The sequence below is a fragment of the Balaenoptera physalus genome, assembly GCF_965194825.1.
Source record: "Balaenoptera physalus genome assembly, chromosome: 2".
Lineage (NCBI taxonomy): Eukaryota > Metazoa > Chordata > Mammalia > Artiodactyla > Balaenopteridae > Balaenoptera > Balaenoptera physalus.
Genome location: NC_138883.1, coordinates 173223426 through 173243096, shown reverse-complemented (window position 1 = coordinate 173243096; position 19671 = coordinate 173223426). Strand labels below are relative to the sequence as shown.

At 46.3% G+C, this 19671-nt stretch overlaps 1 protein-coding gene and 1 long non-coding RNA gene across 5 annotated transcripts in view; one reads left to right on the top strand and one right to left on the bottom strand.

Annotated features, from left to right (window-relative positions):
• Positions 1-19671, bottom strand: part of LOC309656462 — a 1106578-nt gene that overhangs the window by 1031629 nt on the left and 55278 nt on the right. The gene's annotated exons all lie outside the window — the stretch shown is intronic.
• The window catches only part of FAM171A1 (family with sequence similarity 171 member A1), a 125472-nt gene continuing 114953 nt past the window's right edge, over positions 9153-19671 (top strand). For 2 of the 4 annotated variants that reach the window (XR_014261326.1, XM_082452813.1), the window contains exon 1: positions 9155-9518. Coding sequence is in view for 3 of the 4 variants with exons in the window: in XM_082452813.1 (XP_082308939.1) it covers positions 9422-9518 (97 nt within the window). In the remaining variant the exon portion in view is untranslated. Of the gene's footprint in view, positions 9519-19671 lie in introns of all 4 variants that reach the window. The other 2 variants (XM_082452814.1, XM_082452816.1) reach the window with 2 other exon arrangements.

The window sequence follows — 19671 nt, the reverse complement described above, 5'->3', positions numbered from 1 at the left end:
CTCATGTCACTCTCTCCATCTCTCAGTTCTGCTTTGCTCTGTTTTGTCTCCACTCTTAGTTTCTTACATCATGGTGGCAAGATGGCTGCCAGAGGTTGCGATGTTTTAGCCTCTCCTCTCATTAACCCCAGCTGGAAAAGCCCTTCTCTCTCTCAAGAGTTTCAAATTCTAAAAACGTTCTGGAATTGAGTCTGATTTGGACTGACTGGACCATGGTCCCACCTCTGAACTGGCTAGAGAGGGGGGCGTCCATGCTGATTGGCCAGACGTGGATCACATGTCTACCCTTGGAGCCAGCCCTAAATCACCTGGACTGAGAGGAAAGTGAGGGTAGATACTTTAGGAAAGTACCGGTTCCATTACCAAATGGAGGGAGCTTGGATTCCCCACAGGCAAAACAATGAATGTGCGCTGTGATCAAGTCACAGCTGCAGCTGCCTCTATGGAAAAGAAGTTGAATAGTTTGCTTTAACATATGCAACTTTTTTCTAGAACTTCTGAGGCAGATTTTACTCAATCCACCCCGTTAAAATCTCTCCCACTTCTTTCTTGGATGGCTGTGCCCATTTTTGCATGTTTGTAACTCATGTATCATTTCTCACTTGCAAGTACTATTTCTTTCATGTCAGTGGGCAGTGGATCACCAACTCTCCCAGGTTTTAAAATCTTTTATTCTTATGCAAGCTTTAAAGAAAGCTGTACCATAATTTTTGGTGTATGGGTGTGAGTGTTTGGGGGCAAAATTTGATAGAAATGATTTCAAAGTTCAAGGTTAGATACACTGTAGGAATCATTCAAGACTCTGTCAGCCACAGGTACCTACCTGTTCTGGACTTCAGGCCTCAGTCTAGAACATAAAGTTCCAAGGATGCCAAGAAAATGAAATGCTTTATTTTCTCTCCAGTACTCCAGTTTTAATTTGCAAAACATTTTGTGTAATGATGTTTATAAAAGAACCAATTCCAGATTATGTTTCACTTTCTGTGGATTTGTTAAGAGGGAAAGAATCCTTATATTCTGACAACTTATTTTTTTTTAATGTGAACTGGTAAATAAATTAACATTAAAGACTCCAGATTGTGGGTCCAATGTCTCTCTCCCTCCTGACTTTTTTTTTTAATATAAATTTATTTATTTTATTTTTGGCTCTGTTGGGTCTTTGTTGCTGCACATGGGCTTTCTCTAGTTGCGGCGAGCAGGGGCTACTCTTCGTTGCGGTGCGTGGGCTTCTCATTGCGGTGACTTCTCTTGTTGTGGAGCACGGGCTCTAGGTGCGCGGGCTTCAGTAGTTGTGGCACATGGGCTCAGTAGTTGTGGCTCACGGGCTCTAGAGTGCAGGCTCAGTAGTTGTGGCTCGTGGGCTCTAGAGCGCAAGCTCAGTAGCTGTGGCTTGTGGGCTCTAGAGCACAGGCTCAGTAGTTGTGGCGCACAGGCTTAGCTGCTCCACGGCATGTGGGATCTTCCCGGGCCAGGGATTGAACCCGTGTCCCCTGCATTGGCAGGCAGATTCTTAACCACTGTGCCACCAGGGAAGCCTCGTCCTGACTTTCTCGGCTGGTCCTCAGCCTGCAGGTTGCTAAAGACAGCCTGGCTATTCTCCCAGCCCTGTTATCCTTACCTGGGCTCTCTCCAGTATGAGACTGGACCACGTGACAGGCCGAGGAAATGAGCCCAGGGACTGTTGATTTCCATTCTCCTCCGGGAAGCACCCATCTTAGTCCAGGAGGCATCGACTTCCCTCATTCCCGGCATCCAGGAGACTGTAGGGTCCACAGCCCCGCAGAAGGGATTATGAACGAGAAACTGCTAAGTCACATGAGTGACTGTTCTAGAAGGAACAGCAGTGAAAGCATCTCCACTTCATCTGAAGAGTCGGAGCCAGCAGCACCCTAGGGGGCCCCCAGCAGACCTCACAGGGCAGGTTCAAGGCCAAGCCAGTGGTCCCCACCGCTGCCCAAGAAACTTCCCATCTTCAGAACCAGCCTACTTCTGCAGGGAAGAAATGGCCACTATGCATACAGACAGCTGCTACCACAAGCCAGGCTCTGTCCTTTATCTCACCAAATCCATGTGACAACCCTTGGACAGAGGTACTACTCTTTTCATCCCCATTTGACAAAGGAGCAAAGCAAGGTGAGGAACATCCCAGAAGTCCAAGCCCAGTCAGCCCGGAGTCAGCGCTCAGGCTCAGGCGTTTAACCACCATGCTACCTGCCTCAGTGGAGAGAGGGTTTACTGTATTTGGGAAGATACTGGGGTGCTTCCAAATAAGGTTCCCAGCGAAGGAATCCTATATTTAGCAAGGCATTGATTGGGGGTGGGTGAAAGGGAAGTCTCTGGGTTGTGGGATTTTTCAGTCCGTTTGTTTGATGCTTTTTGTTAGCTTAGGAATGTTACCTTTTATGCCCCTATTGTATGCTTTCCCACCGGGGCTCCTGGGAGTCAGCTGTCAGTGTGTTCAGAGTGAGCATCTGGGCTCTTCCATGTGGCTTGGACCCCATTCCTTTTCCCTTCAAGGACACCTGCCTCATAACTAGATTTCTCCAGGTCCCTGTTTCCCCTCATCCCTGGGGACAGGCCATCCTCCTCAGGGACATATACCCGGGACCACCGCTCATACATCTGTCAACACCTTCACCCCAGGTAAAGGCAGATTCTTGGGAGGAGGGGTGGGGCAGAGGGAGTGGGAGAGACATGCTTAAGTCTTGCAGAGGGGTGACTCCAAAAAATATTTCTTTGAAAAGAAAATACTTTATTTAGATGAAAATGCTGGTGTTATGTAACACCTTTCTTTAAAAATAGTTGAAAGAGGGACTTACCTGGTGGCACGGTGGTTAAGACTCCATGCTCCCAATGCAGGGGGCCTAGGTTCGATCCCTGGTCAGGGAACTAGATCCCACAGGCATGCTGCAACTAAGAGTTGTCCTGCCACAACTAAAGAGCCAGCGGGCAGCAACTAAGGAGCACATATACCACAACTAAGGAGGCTGCCTGCCACAACTAAGGCCTGGTGCAACCAAATAAGTAAATAAATAAAATATTTTTTAAAAATTGTTTTAAAAAAGTCATCTACTTCTCTTTTAAAAAAAATAGTGGAAAGAATAATTTTTGAATAAGATCATATGTGCACCAAAATCTCGTATTCCACGTGGCAACTTGCATTTCCTCTGAATGATAACCAATCAATCAAACCTATGTATACCAGCCAATTGGTAAGCAAGTGGCTTTGAGGAAAGTCAGCTTCAAGCAAGGCATCGTTGGGATCTTGAGAGAGCCACAAAGATGTCGAAAAGGAGATTCCTTCAGAGCTTGTAAGTTGGGAAGATAAGACATTGCTGTGGAAAAGTTATCATGCTCAGATTTTCAGATATACTATTTTGAGTTTATTTCAAATGACTGAAGTTTGCCCTCTTTTGAGAAGATTCTGGAGTTATTGTCTACATAAACCTTTACCCTAAATACTGATGTCAGAATTTAAGAATCGTGTGCTTTCAGATTGGGATTGACACATACACACTACTATATATAGAATAGATACCTAATAAGGACCTACTGTATAGCACAGGGAACTCTATTCAATACTTTGTAATGACCTATATGGGAAAATATCTAAAAAAGAGTGATATATGTATATGTATAACAGATTCATTTTGCTGTACACCTGAAACCAACACAACATTGTAAATCAACTATACACCAATAAAATTATAAAAAGAAGAATCATGTGCTTTCAGATGTCGAAAGTTTACAGAAACATTCCCAGATAGCAGCACCAGATGTTACAGTTTTGACTATTACAAACAGACAGCATGCACTTTGGCCAATGCTGACCCCAGCTCACTTTGGAATCCCACTCTACATCTTTTCTGTACATGGTCTAAACTTATGTGTTGAAAGCAGATGTTTGCAACAGGTGGGAGCAGGTGGTTATAATGATAACTAACTTTACAAAGTGGTTAGTGAATGTGGCGAACCTTATCTGCCAGGCTGAGGACACAGTAGCTATGTGACTTGATCTGCATCTTGAAGGATAGGAACGGATGAGAGGTCAGCATCAACACCGGTCCCACGGTGGGAAAGGCTCAAGTTCAGGGGCCAGTTCAAGACCTGCCTGTCTGAGGAGGGATCTCTGATGAGTAATTGTGAGAGGGAAGCTCAGAAGGTGGGAAAGCATCTTGAGTTACCTTCTAAAACTTTGGACCCATGGTAAGGACTCAGTCAGTACCTGCTAATTCATATATCAGTCCAAGGTAGCAGAGTGATATTTAGACTGACTGGAAGAAAATATTTCTTCAAGGTTAGACACAATTTTTCACTTTGGCCAACAGTTATTGAGCACCTATTTTGTGCCAAATATTTTTTCCAGATGCCGGGAATTATGTCAGTGAGTTGGACAAACACTCTGTTCTCATGGAGTTTATATTTTAGTGAGAGTGGCTGAACGACTAAATTAATATTACAATAATTAATATCTAAGCCCGTTGTATTGTCTGAGCAGACATATCCCCTCCTCATCCCCACTTCCATGTTTAAGGGGCCTGTAATGAAGGGCACTGCTGGAGGGAGAGAACCTTCGTTTAAGAATTAAACAGGCATTAAGAGAAATGACCTGGCAGCAGGTAGCTTTGGGTCCAGAGCCTCAAAACTAAGCAGAGAGGAAATGACAAGAAAAGAAAAGAGTAAGAAAGTACCACTAGGAAAGAGTTAGCCTGAAATTGACCAGAGATTAGGGGAAGTGAGGCCCTACAGCACAGCAAAGCTTTCCTCCCTGTTCCAGGTACAGAATGAACCACACAACAAGAATTCGATTAGTGTTAATTACCTAATCCATTTTCTTCATTAGCTTCCTGTCTTTTCCCTAACTCTTTAAGTTTTTGCGCAGCCTAAAAGTTGAGAATTACGTTTTATTTGGCGGACATACTGAGGACTTAAGCCCAGGAGACAGCCTCTCAGATAGCTCTAAGGGACTGTCCCAAAGAGGCAAGAGAGGAGCCAGGACATATAGGAGTTTTTGCAAAAAAAAAACCCCCCAAAACAAGCAGTTGGAACATCAAAAGATTACTGCTAATTAAAGAAACACCGGACATCTCGAGTTAATGAATTTAGCCCACTTCTGTGTATGGGAAGATGCAAGAGTCTGGACTCACTGAAATCATTCCTTTGATATGCACCTTAACTATCTGGGGCCAGTATCCTGCTTTTCTCCATCCTGAGTCCCCTCAGGGTGCACAGTCTGGGGGTGGCTGCAGTGGCTGAAGCCTTGATGGCTGCAATATCCTTTGTTTACTGATTTGCCAGGTGACATTCTCCGTCCACAGAAGCTGACTTTCCTACTTTCCTCGAGCCCTCCTTGACTCTATGACAGTAATTCCATTGCCAGCAAAGGGTTGAACTGGAAGATTCTCCTTGCTCTAATGGAACAGGCAACCAGATTCTCAGGTAGCCACCAGCCTTTGAATATCCTTCTCAACGGCCAAGACCTATTGATGCATCCCAGAGTCTTCTAGTGACTCCGGGGCATGCAAAGAAGAACAGTCATACAGGGGATCTGAAATCACACTGCCAGAGATTCCCTCTTGTAGGCTAATACACATTTGCAACTTCTCATGTGAAGCTGAAAGAAGATCTTGTTGGAAAGTCACATGGATTGATGTGGGTGTGACTCACCAATAGAGGGGAACGTGGGAGTGTTATGGTTAATGGGACACATCAATTCCTTTTCAGTAATTTCTTTACCTTTCTCCTTTGTCTTTTGCAAATGGATGGCCAACAGGTTCTAAAAAAATGCTGAGCCCTTCCAATTTCCACCTCTGGCTACATTTTATCTAACTTTAATTAAAGCATCAGAAAACAGGAGTTGGAATGTCCATGACACACTTCCTGATCTGTACAAACCTCATACTAAATTTGTTATTCACAGGCAGCTTCTTACTCAGGGGCAGATGAGGGGGAGCAGGGGGGCAGGAGAAGAAAGGGGAGAAGGAAGGACAACGCCTCTTGAAATAAATTCAGACAATTAAAATTCCACCACATGGGCACCAACATCAGGAAAGATTTCAATGGAAGAAATAATCTTGGCCTAAGAAACCTTGACACAGAGCCTCTGACATCAAGGTTTCTGGAAAAACTCAGCCAGGAAAAGTTTTGTATATGGCATCACTGCTTTTGGCAGAGAACTCGAAAATTGAAATGAAATGTACAGGCAGGCAACTTCTAAGCAATTTCAAGTAAGTACAGTCATAATTCATCTTTAGTCAAACAATGTGAGATTTTAATAAGAGCAACAGGAAAAGTTCTAGAAGGAAAGAACACTTCTGATTTCCATTGTTCTGCAAACACTCCCTCCCAAGCAGTGATTTATTTCCCCCCCACACACACCCCCAGTTACTAAGTGGGAGTCTGGTTTCTGGAACAGGAGAAAAGGTAAACCATATTCTTTTATTCCAGTAGAGAAGGGTGATTATTTAATTCTTACATAATTCTAGGCAGATGATATGCACAGTGCAGTTGTTTATGTGATTTTGCAGAATTTGTGCTTTCTTAGCCTCCCACCCAAGTAGCTGGAAAACATCTACATGGGGAGCCAATGATCATGGGGGCCTCAGCTCTTTTTTTGGCTTTGAGATGGTGCACTGTGCAAAGTATCTAACCTCCTTCTGTTTCATCTGCAAGATGGGATGGGGCTGGTCCTTCCGAGAAACTATTTATACAAGCCTCAGTGTTGCTCTCAAGGTATATAAAGTGTTTCTAAACTGCCATGTCATCCACAGAAATTTTGTTACATGCACAATAATAACAACCATTATCTTGAGCATCTACAAGTCCTGATTGTGACCCAAACTTGAATAGACTCATCACTTAGTGTTTATTTAGACTTCTCCCACTCTTAAAAGTTCTAGAACTCTATACTAGAATAGATATAGGACCCCAAATACCAGTGTTTTGGGTGAACAATGAAGCTTAGGGGGGAAAATGGTATAGAACAAGGTTTTTTGCTTTTCTAAAATTTTATTTTGAATAATGATAGACTCATAAGAAGTTATAAAAATGGTGCAGAGAGGTCCCTTGCCCCCTGCACCCAGCTCCCCCCCCAACCAGTATCCCCCAGTTGTAACATCTTATATAACTATAGCACATTATCAAAACCAGGAAATTGACATTGGCACAATACCATTCATTAGATACTATTAACTGGATTCAGACTTTACTGGGATTAGAACCCGTTTTTAAAACAATGTGGACACAGCTAGTGGTAACCTGAGTCATTTGCATGAGATTTATTCTTGGAGGTAACTTGATATAGGGAATTTGAGTTTGCTGTCATCAGACCCAGATACTATGGGCAACTTATTTGTCACTGAGCCTCAGTTTGTTCACCTGTAAAATAGGAATAATAATACCACCCAAGTAAGTTGTCATGAGGAAATACCTCCAGTCCAATGAAAGTGGCATCTATAATACTAGGAACTCCAAATATAATAGAGTCTTTGGTTCCCTCATGAGACCTGACACTTCAGCGCCCAGGATTCTGTAGGAGTCCCAGGTGCTCTCCCAATAATAACCTGGTTTTCGATTATTCTTGTTATCATTATTATTTTGCTCAGGCTAGTGCTGTCTCTTATAATCAACATCCCTGACAAAGGCACATCCTCAAAAGATATGAAGTGAGAAGTTTCAACTCTGGGTTGGGCTTAATGTCACTTCTCTTAGAAGCAGCCCCCTACCCCAAGAAAGTGATTTGAAAATTTTGGGTCCGCCCTGCTCCAAAAGCCATCCTCCACCAAGCAAGCTAGCTGGCTTGGCCTCTTTGTGCTCCTGGGGGCAGGAACCCAAGCTGGACTTGAGGGCGGACTGACCCGGATGGTCCTCTCTATGCTCCCCTCCCCTGGCTCTGATGTGGACCCTGGAATTACCCTAAGGCTTTGACGCTGGAAGTCAGAGGAGGAGGCATCAGGCAGTCCCTAATTGGGGGTCTTCTTTTCCACCTTCCCGACTACCTGCCACCCTGTACAGGTGCCCAGTTTGCACTAATGGCAGCCTTGGTCCTGAGGGTGCCGGTAACACCCACAGGGGCTTCCCCTCCTCCTGGTTTTATTGTGTCTCACAATGACTTGTCTCTAATAAGCCCACTGGGCAAGCGCCATCCTTCATTCTCTTTTTGGTACAGTGCCTGCCATACCCTAATGCCCAATTATAAAAATACAATAATAACCCTCCTCTGGCCTACCGTTCTGGAGGCAGCACGGGGCCGCTAGTGAGCCTAGAGGATTTCCCCAGATCGGGGGTCCCGGGCAGAGGTCCCAGGGTCCCTGCAGTGCTGGTTGGGAGATGGGGTGGAGAGAGTCAGGGGGACGTGAGGGTTATATGGAGGAAGGTACACAGACAAGAGGGAGTTAAAGAATGGAAGTTGGTGGGTGGGTACCTCAGCTTCAAGGAAGCCTGAGGTTCTCGCGGAGAGCTTCAACCCTGGGGCCAGGATGATTGTCTTATTCGAACCTTGGCTCTGTCACCCACCAGCTACTTGCTAAGGACAAATTCCTTAACCCTCCCTAGCTTCGATTTTCTCCTCTGTAAATGGGGAGAGCAATACCTATCTCTGAGTTCCCATATTATGAAGACAAAAGTGGGAAATAACAAGTACTTAGGGCCTCAATAAGTGTAAATTTCCTCCCCACCATAACCTTCTAGAAACATCCAAGCCCGACACAACCTGGAGATGTTCGCCTGTCAACACTCAGGCGCTGACGGCCGCCTGCGTACGGTGTACCCGGGCTGGGGGATTCTGTTCCCGCCGACCTTCGGCGTTGGGTGTCAGATCTCCCCTGGGGTTCCTGGGTGGCTCGGGACAGAAAGAGCTGCAGGACGCCGCGCTCCTGCGCAAACCGAGCGGGGTCGCACAGGGAGACCCCAGGACCTCCTGAGGGCCGTCAGCTAACCTGGGGCGAGGGTTTCGGCCTGAAAGGCAGCTACTGTCTTTCCCAAGAGGCGGGGTAGGGGGGCGGCGGGGCGGTCTGGACGCCAGGGTCGCGTTCACTGCTCCCGGGGGACCGGGGGGCGAGCGGGGCGGACCCGAGGGGGTGGCCGCTCGGGCGGGCGGGGCACGTGGGCGCGCGGCCGCCAGGTGGCACCACGGCCCGGGGCCTGGGCGCCGCCGCGGGCGGGGCGCGAAGGGGTTAAAGAGGCGGCGGAGGCGCGGCGGCGGCTCTTCGGGGAAACCCACCGGGGCGCGCGGAGGCGGGAGCGGCCGTGGGCTGCGGGGCCCGGCGCCGCGCCGGGCGGGGGCGCGGCCAATCGGGCGGCGGGCCCGGCGCGCGCGGAGCCAGGCGATATGGAGGGAGGCGCGGCGGCCGGCTGCCCCTGACGCGCCGCTCCGAGCCGGTGGTCGGCCAGCCCGCGCCGCCCGGGGCCCTGCGGCGCGGAGATGAGCAGGTCGGCGGCGCTCCTGCTCTGCCTGCTGGGCTGCAACGTCTGGAAGGCGGTGACCAAGACGCTGCGGGAACCCGGCGCCGGAGCCCAAGGTCGGTGCGCGGCGGCGGGCTTTGTGTCGGCCGCGGGCCTGCGGCAGAGGCGGCGGCGGCGGGGCTCTGGGGCCGCATTGTGTTGCCGCGGCCGCCCGAGCCCGAGCCGCCGCCACCGGGCCTGCAGCCCCAGCGCCGCGCTCCCGAGGGGGCGGCGCCGCCCGGGGGCGCCGAGATACCCGGGCAGACGCTCCCGGGGGGCCGCGGGCCGCCGGGGTGCGGGTGGCATCAGCTGTTGCCGCCTCGCGTGGCCGGTTTGGATGCATCCGAAGGTCCTTTATGCGCGCCGCGGACACGCGGCTCCATCTCCTCCTTCGCCCGGGCGAAAACGGCAGCCTCCGGGTCGCCATCGCTCGCTTCCCACCTCGGGGCTCGGTTCTCGAAGCCCGATCGCGAAGGCTACGCTCGGCCCTTTTGTTGCGGCGGCCGAGGGGGTGGCCGCCGCCCCTGGGGTGCCCCCTGCTCCCCGGGACCCCAAGGTCCGCGGCCGCTGCCAGCCTCCAGCCTGCCGCAGTTTGGGAAAGTTTCGGGGTCTCCTCCCCCTCCCGATCCGACGTCTTTAACAGGCCCTAAGGGCTCTGCTCGGCGGCCCAGGAATCATCCCCGGAAGGGGAGAAAGAATTGGAACTGGGAGGCCCTAATCAATTTTAAAAAAAAAATCATTTCCACGGCTGTGTGTCTCCAGCTCAAGGCTTTTGTCTAATCTTTGGCCTCTGCAAATATGCTTTCCAGCCCTGGGAGCAATGTGCTCGCCTCTGAGAATGGCCACGAGCCTGTCTTTTGTTTTCAAAATAAGAATTTATTTGGAGGGGAAGCCCGAAGCTTCCTTTGCACGGGTTTGTGCGGTCTAAATCGAGTGCTTCTCTGTTGCCTGGCTTTTCGAAAGGGTGAGTGAGGCCGCTGTAGATGAACATCTGGCGTTCACACAGGACACCAATGCCGGGCCTCGCTGGGCCTCTCTGGTCTCCCGGGAGGGCTTCCCTGCAGCCCCGGAGACCCTCACCCGCACCCCGACCCCCAGACTCCTTGCCCGCGTCCTTTCCTCGAGGAAAGGTGTGTGTTCTGTGAAGTCCGCCCAGCAGACGGAATGCACGGGGAGCGCTCCCTCCCAGCTCGCTCCATCCTCTTGCTAGGACCCTGCCTTACGCCCTTTTCCATATGCTCGCCCTCTTTCCTTATGGCAAATATTCAGAGCCCAGAGCCCGGCAGTGCCTGGGAGCAGAGAACCCTGGTGGTTTTCCACCTCTCATGTTGAGACAGGGAAGGGAGTTTCTACCCACAGTCGGTTGGGTTTGGTTTGTTACCTACATGTTGAATTCAAGGTTTTCATATTCATCGCTTGCTGTATCATTTGCTGGCGTCTCTTTCATGCATCGCTTTTTCTATAGCTGTGATGGAACAAGACCATTCTGAATTGTGTATAAATTTAGTAAAGTATATTACGGAAAGGGGAACATTGGCAAGGTGCAGAAAAGACTGTCTCTTCATGTAGGAAATGAATGTTTAGGACATTTAGCTCATCAGTGTTGAATTGTAGCCTCTTTCATTAATCCCCTACTGCTCTTTGAATCAGCTGTTTCAATGAATATGATATTTGTGTTTCAACAAGGCCATTAATTCCAAAGAATGGGTGGAATTTTTTGTTTTGCACTTGGAATAGGGATATGGAAACATTAAGTTTGTGCACTTATAAAATAGGGGAAGGCATAGCCTTAACTGGAACAAAAAAGTCATGAAAAAAAACCTATTAGGTCTAGGTCAGACGCCACATTCTGCAGAGAGCTTGCTGCTAAATATCTTATCTGGTAACTAAAGTCTCAGAAATGGAATATTCTGTGCAGTGAGTGAGAAAAAGTCAACCTGTGAGATATTTATGCACAGCTAGGAGTACCTTAGTATATTGTGTGTTTGGAGTGGGAGATCAAGTATCGTGGAATATTTTTCCCCAGGATTACTTCCTTGATTGGGTAGGATGGCTTTCTAAAGAGCTGAGCCCAGGAGCTCTGCCAGAACTCAGGGTCTCACTACCTGGCATCTGGATTTTGAACTAGTACCGTGTTTTCAGGGAATGGACAATTGCTCCTTTGACGTTAGAAGGTCGCCTTCACCCCACTGAGTTCTTCCAACCATTTTGACACTTATCTTGTAACATAGTTTTAAAATTCATGTCTTCTCTGCTCTCGGGGATCACATACACAATGAAAACAAATGCTATCTCTGATTTCACTTTGCATTTTCCGCAGCAGGTTGTAGAGGGTTTTGCACAGAGCTGGTGCTCAGGCTGTGTTGAAAGAAAGAGTAAAGGATTGAAGACAGCTAGTGCATATACTAAAGGGCGCCATGCATACATTTTAAGAAAAAAACTTCATGCTTACCTGCCCGAAAACCTAATTTGTAAGAGTTTTGCTTTTATTGTAGAAACTGTTCCATGAATCGTACTTGTTTTTTTTTTTTTGGCTGCGCAGCTTGTGGTATCTTAGTTCCCTGACCAGGGATCAAACCCATGCCCCCTGCAGTGGTAGTGTGGAGTCCTAACCACTGGACCGCCAGGGAAGTCTCTATGAATCATACTTTGAACATGCATTGTGCTCACATAGATGTTATGCAACAACCAAATTTAGATTAGGAAAAACTACTTAGATACCTCAAACACGCAAATCATAGGCCAGAGCACCTCAATTAGATTCCTAGGCCTAAATGACACCTTCCTTTTTAAATGAATCTTTGTTATGTCAGAGGAAACGAACATCTGCAAAATTTCTCGGCATCACTTTGCTCTTTATATATTCAAGATAAAATTTAAAGTTTGGCTCTTCCCACTGTAGCTGCTTTGAATCAGCAAAGGGATTTCAAAGGCAACAGTTAGCTATCACCATGAGGCTTGGCTTTGCTGGTCATGAATTTGAACCAGCTCCAGCATATGATTGCGTGTTTTTAATGAAGTGTTTTCATTCGAGTTGCCCTAAAGTGGTCACAGTATCTAATTTTTTTTCTGGGAATTTTATAGAAACCGTTATTCACAAGTATCTACTAATTCTGACTTTCTCCACCTCTTACACAACTGTGCGCTAAGACCAGCTTGATAGAAGGGGCCCCTACTTAAAGAGTGGTAAGCTGTGCAGACGTGCTCTATGAGGTGTATTCTTGAACCCCAGGGCTCTCTTTATGTGCCAGAAGAAAGGTCAGAGCTAGGTTGCTGCTCATTGTCTAACAGTAAAGTATTTTGCAATGATGTGCTATTTTTTTGTTCCTCTCAGAATAGCTACAATCTATCATAACATTTGAGGTGTATGGCTGGCTGTCTCTCTTCTCTGCAAAAGGTCTATTCCTGGCCAAATTCAAATTTCGGTTTTTAGAACATCGTGATCGGTTGAAAGACCAGGAAGGGATGTAAGCTATCAGGAGGACCATCCAACGAGCATGACTTATGCTGACAGTATATTAAGAGCATAACATCTAAATAAAACTCATGGGCTCACATCCTGGGAAACTGCAGGACTTGAACTTGCCAAGACCTCTGGACTTCCTTGCACGCCAGGTGTGGGAATTCTATGCAGAAGCAACAGCAATGTCTAGGGAATTTCTGGCAAAGTCTTTGAGATGAGTTTAAAAATTATTTTTGTATCCTGTTTGTACTTGTCCTGTAATACTTGGTAACTTACAGCTTATTAGCTTAGAAATCTAACCAAAAGAAAGAAAATATTGCATGGATTTCCGAACTAATAGCTTGCAAATGGAGGTACTTTCTCAATTTTAATCAAGCCTTCATTTTAAACAAATTACTGATATGTCTGTAAATCTGTTTATTTTCATTATTCTTGGCAAACGCTAATTTAGTAGTTTTATTAAATACTACTTACTAAAAAAGCACACGGAAATAAGTTGGACAGACAACAGACGTGTAGAATACTGTATATTGAAGGAAAAATTGAATATAAAAACATTTCAGAAATCTAGTTGGAAGAATTCGCCCTGTGATAACACATATACATCAATAATGCTTTTATAGTTTGATCAAGTTATAGAGAAATCCTGTAAACAAGTCGTTTTCACTTATTTCACCAAATATAACTTCTGGACCTTTAAAGACCACAGTCCTGGCTAAATTATTCAGTTCCAGCAAAAACGGAAGTGAATGTATTTTAAAAGTACTTTTTAAATTAAGCATCAGCACCCTAAATAGACCAATTCATTCTAAGAAGTAATCGTTCTTAAAAATTCTATATTGTGACCCAGTGGTATGCCCTACATTCAGAAAACCATTACGTACTTTTGTAAAGTCAAACTTGTAAATAGGCAACATTTAAGGCAATTAACCACTTTAGAAATGGTTTCATAATGAGTTCCCTTAAAATAAACAGTTGATTCTGCGTATTTAAGGCGACTCCACCTTCCTCCCATCAAGCCTCTGTTTGCCAGCTCCTCTTCCTCCCGGATTAAAGTGAGGCTGCAAACACTTGCCCATTTTTCTTTCATTTACCCCTTGCAGGATCTATTAGCCCATAGAGGTCCCAGTAATTAAACCCTATTACGTGGATGACTCCAACTTTTCTCTCTCTTGCCTTGACCTGGTGTCGTAGCTCTAGTTCCTTCTGTCCAACAAGCTACTGGACGTCTCCATTCAGTGCACGAAGCTGACCTCAAACTCCTCAGCTGCCAGCCTCCTTCTCCAATCCAGCTTACCTTAAGTTCTCTATTAACTGGACTCAAAATCTGGGTGTCCCCTTAGATCCTTTCTCTACCTTATAATCCATACAGTTGGTAATTGTAAGGGTGCATATATAGAGCACATTTATGTAGATGTCTTTACGCATCCAGGTAGATGCATTTATATAGTATCAGAAGGCGCTTCTTGGTCAAGTTTATACTTCTTGTTCTGCAGATGAGGAAACCCAGGCCCAAAGAAGTGAGGGGACCTCAGATAATGGTGTTCTCTAGCCGCACAGACCCTGTGGAAGGTAGAGTCATGGCCCCCAAAGATGTCCATGTCCTAATCTCTGGAACCAGAGAATACAGTAGTGCTTTACATGAGAAGAGGGACTTTGCAGAGCTAATCAAGTTAAGGATCTTCAGATGGGAAGATTATTCGGGATTATAAAAGGGAGGCAGAGGGTCAGAGCCAGAGACGATGAAGATGTTTCACTGCTGGCCATGAAGACAGTGCCAAGGAATGCAGGCGGCCTCTGGACGCTGCAAAAGGCGAGGAAATGGATTACTCCCCTAGGGCTTCCAGAAGGAATGCTGCCTTGCCAACATCTTCACTTTAGCTCCGTGATGCTGATTTGGGGCTTCTGACCTCCAGAACTATAGGATAGTAAATTCATGTTATTTTAAGCCACTGAGTTGTGGTACTTTGCTGTGGTAGCAGTAGGAAACCAATACAGACACTGACCCCCTAGGACTGTGAGAGGAGATGCACCCATACAGCCAGGGTAATGGTACAGCTTGGACCACTTTGGGGGACCAAGCTGCTGAAGATAACATTTGGAGGCTTTTTGCATCTGTTTAACAAAATTCTGCCTAATTGGAACCCTGTTGGGGGCCCTTGGGGAAAGCCTTAAGGGCCTTCCCACCATCACCACCAAAATAACTATTTTTTTTTCCAGAGGAGCTCAGTGGGCTGTGAATTTTATTTGTAAGCAAGGTGCATCCAATTATCGGTGTTCCTGCTAGCGCTGGGATTACTCACACCTGCAGGGAGAAGCGGTAGCCTCTTTTAGAAATTTGGCTTCCTTTTAAACTTGGCTCTAATCTTTGTCGAAACATACCTATCGGTAACTAAATGAGGTAAAAGAAAGTTACGACTGAATGTCACCATCGGCCCCCGAAGCCATCGTATAATAAAATGATAGGGGACCCCTAACGTGGAACGGCCTCCCAGTGTCGTCTCAGAGGCTCAGCACATCCCCTTGATGTTTCTCTGCCTCTCTTGGGCCAGTGAGCCCCACCAGCTCGGGGGCCTGGGACCACGGGAACCATTAAGGTTGACCCCCGCGGGGAAGGGGGATGGGATGAGTTGGGAGATCGGGATTGACATATACATACTACTATATATAAAATGGATAATTAATGAGAACCTAGTGTATAGCTCAGGGAACTCTAATGCTCTGTGGTGACCTAAATGGGAAGGAAATCCAAGAAGAGGGGATATATGTATATGTACAGCTGATTCACTTTGCTGTACAGCAGAAACTAACACAACGTTGTAAAGCAGCTAGACTCCAATAAAATTAATTAAAAAAAAAAAAAAAAGACGCCTCCTGCAGGTGGAGGACAGAGCAGTATGGAAACATCCAAATAATCCTCGACACTGCCCCGATTGCAGAATGCAGGAAGAGGGAGACTGCTTGGTCTCCTGCAGTTGCTATCCCGCTGGGAGCAAAAGACTAACGTTCAGCGTAGCCCAGAGAAGGGAGCCACCACTGCGGGGGTCGCTGGTGACTTGGTGGAGTGATGTGGGGACGGGAGAAGGGGAAGGATAATGAAGTGTCTCCTCCTGAGCAGCAGACCCAAGAATGGACAGAAGCTTGAACCGTCTCGATTTCAGGGCTTTAGCCTAAAGGTAAACAAAGATTGGAGAAAGGGAGAGAATGACTCCCTTATTTGCAGGCCGAAGACCTTGCCTCGTGTTAAGGCTTCATTCTTGCCTTCCCCTCCCATCTCATCAACATTCCTTCACTCATCTCTCTTCATTTTCCCTCCCAGGTACTTGTGCAAAGCAGCGTGTCTTTCTCCCTCTGTTTCAGTCTGTTCTTTCAACCTAGGCTCTCTCCACGTGGCCCTCGTCAAACACCATTTTAATTCATGTTTCTCTCCTGCAGAGACACGTTAACTCTTTTCCCGTTGCCCAAAGTATGGCGTCTAAATTATGACGTCTGGCCTTTCCTCACATGCCTGTTCCAGCTTTAGCTCCGTTCTTCGCCGGGTGAAGATCATCCCCTCCGGCTAGAATGTTCCATCATTGTCCCCTGGGTGATGGTTGTACATCCTCACTTCCCTTCACTCACAGCCATGCTCCCCTTTTCTATTCTTAAAATCCTAAATGGGAAATGTCTACTGCATGAAGACAGTATGCTAAACACTTGTTAGACAGAAACAGGGTGCTGTGGAGGAGACAGTATATTTTGGGGTAAGCTTGATTCTTTAGGGGTGCTTACTTTTTCACATTTTACAACCCAATTGAAGAAGAGATGGAAAAATAAATTAAGAAGGGCATCACCAAGGTACTTTAATGTAATTAGGCAAGAATCTCTTGAGTAACATGAAACCGTTAACAGTTGCATGACTAAAATCCAGCTGTAAGTTGTCTATGATGTTTATTTCTAGAAATTTCGAGGATTTGTCCACAGTAGGCCACAGGAAGTTGTATTTGAGAGAGCACAAGCACACAGAACGTCACTTAGTGTTCCTCAAAGTTGTACGTTAGGTAAGACACGTCATTTTGGTGATCAGATATTGAAGCAGGGACAGCATTGGTTGGACAGTGTTGGTGCTGTAGTGATTTCCAGTATCAGCCGAAGCTCTGAATAACAATTGCAGAAACAATTAGGTAAAACTCACAGTACTTACAAAGGGTGGGGTGGTAAGATGATCAAATGTGGATTTAATATGTTCAAATAGTTTGAGCCCTTAACTGAAGCTTAACTTTATATAAAACATATAAACATACTCAAATATGAGAACTGGCAAGATCTTTTGGGATTGTGGGAAGTAGCCAGTGGTGTTGGAAAAGCTGGCTTAGGAGAAATTAACTTGGAAGTGAGTCCTGAGTTTGTTAAAGATTGGTTTGTTCCTTATTTGTTTTGTTTTGAGCTGTACCCCACAGAGATAGAGAAGCCTGAGTGTAATGAGAAGAGACAACCATGTCCAAGTCAAACGAACGTTTCATTTGCCTAGACTTCTTAGAGCTCAGAATTCGAATAGAAAAATTATTGAATTCATGTTGAAGGAAAGATTTTTAATGTAATTTTGACAGAGCTGAACTAAAGACATAAACGCTTTGATGAAAGCTAGCCTCAATCCATAAGGTGAATCACATTAGTAAGACCTCTGATTTCAAACCAGTAACTAGTAGCAGTCTCATGGATGACTTTATACTGGTTGTAGTCGAGTGTGGTTGTGCTTTGTTTCCTCAGCCCCACAATTAGCGCTTAGATCTCTCCTCTTAAGAGAGAAGGGTCAACAACAAGCATTTGTTAATGGAAATCTGTCTTAACAGAATTAAAGCTCGTGTAACTTGGGTCTCAATATTTTATTATTAACAACATTCTATTTATTTGCCTATTCTTAATTTGTTTGATTATTTATAATTTATAGTTGATTTCTAACAATATTTTATTAATGATTTGGATGAGTACATTGCAGGGATATTGATCATACTTTCTTATGAAATAAAGACTGAAAGGGGGTGTCTTAGTCCATCCAAGCAGCTGTAACAGAATACCGTAGACTGGTTGGCTTATAAACAGCAGCAGTTTATTTCTCACGGTTTGGGAGGCTGGGAAGTCCAAGATCAAGGTGTTTGCAGATGCGCTGCCTGGTGAGAGCCCACTTCTGATTCGTAGATGGCCCTCTTTTTGCTGTGTCCTCACATAGCAGAACAGGTGAGGGAGCTCTCTGAGATCTCTTCTTAATCAGGGCACTAATCCCATTCATGAGGTCCCCACCCTCATGACGTAATCACCTCCCAAAGGCCCCATCTTCAGATACCATCACATTAGGGATTAGGTTTCAACATATGAATTTGCGGGGGACACAGACATTCAGTCTATGGCAGGGGGCTTGCAAGATTGAGATCCAAAACAAAACAAACCAACCTCTCCCCAGGCAGTAACTATGAGTTAAAGATAACAAAATTGCAGAATATAAAGGAAGACTTTTTTTTTTTTAATCAGTGGGGAAAAGACTTAGATCTTCAAGTGACTATAAGATTAGTCAAGTAAAAAGTGAGTAGAAAGTATGACTGGTTATCAAAACTGCCTGGGTATCTTGGGCTGCCTTGAATTTGTGGATTCTAGAAGGCGGATTAGGATATAAGCCTGCCGTGTCATATGCTGGTCTCACCATACTTGGAGGACTGTATTTGGTCCTAGATGCCAGATTTAAGCTTTCTGTTGACCCTCCAGAACACGTTCCAAGGAGAGCTTGAAATCGGGTCGCTTGGCTTCATATGCTGTGGTTTCCATATCATGTGGTCACCTGTCCATAATGTTAGCAAGTGCTGGGCTGGACCAGAGGCCCCTATGTTCACACAGTCCTCCAACAGAACCTTATCCTTATTGGTCATCACAGGCTCAGCCCCGGAATAGCTGAACCAAGTTCATCAGATGGAGGAACTCCAGGCATTTCATTGTTGCTCTTAAAAGCAGAGCAGCTAAGAGGGTAGCCTCAAAGCCTTGTTTGTGAAAGATGGTCCAGTCCCAGAGAGTATTTGGTCTAAAAAAAAATAAAGATACCAGAAGACCTGTTGGGGAACCTCAGATATTTTAAGGGCCATTGCATTTGTTTTCTACGGCTGCCTTCACAGATTACCCCAAATCAGCGACATGAAGCAGCACCACTATTATCCCCCAGTTTCCGTGGGTGGGAAGTGTGGGCACAGCTCAGCTCAGCTGAGTCTCTGCTTAAGGCATCACAAGGCCAAAATCAAAGCATCGGCAGGGCCGTGGTCCTTCTTGGAGGCTCCGGGGAAGAATTTGCTTCCAAACTCAGTCAAGTTGTCGTCAGAATTCAGTTCCTCGCAAACAGAGAGCCGAGGTCCCTGTTTCTTGGCTGGCTGACAGTCGTGAGCCTTTCTTGGTTCCTTGAGGCCACCTGTATCCTTTGTCACCTTGCTCCTTCCACTGCAGCATGTGGAGTCCTGCTCACAGGTCATGTCTCTCTGATTTCTCCTTCTGCCCCGTCTCTCTGCCCACAACCAGAGAAAGTTCTCTGCTTTTAAGGGCTCATGTGATTAGGTTGGGCCCACCAGATAATCGAGGACAGTCTCCCTGTCTTCCAGTCCGTAGCCCTCATCACCTCTGCAGTCCTTTTTGCTGTCAGTGTGACATATTGGAAAGTTCCCGGTGAGGGTGGGGACGGCTTTGGGCATCTCATCCTGCCTGCATCAGCCACAGTGTAAAGATGGGTCATGGCGTCTGCAGTGGATGGGGTG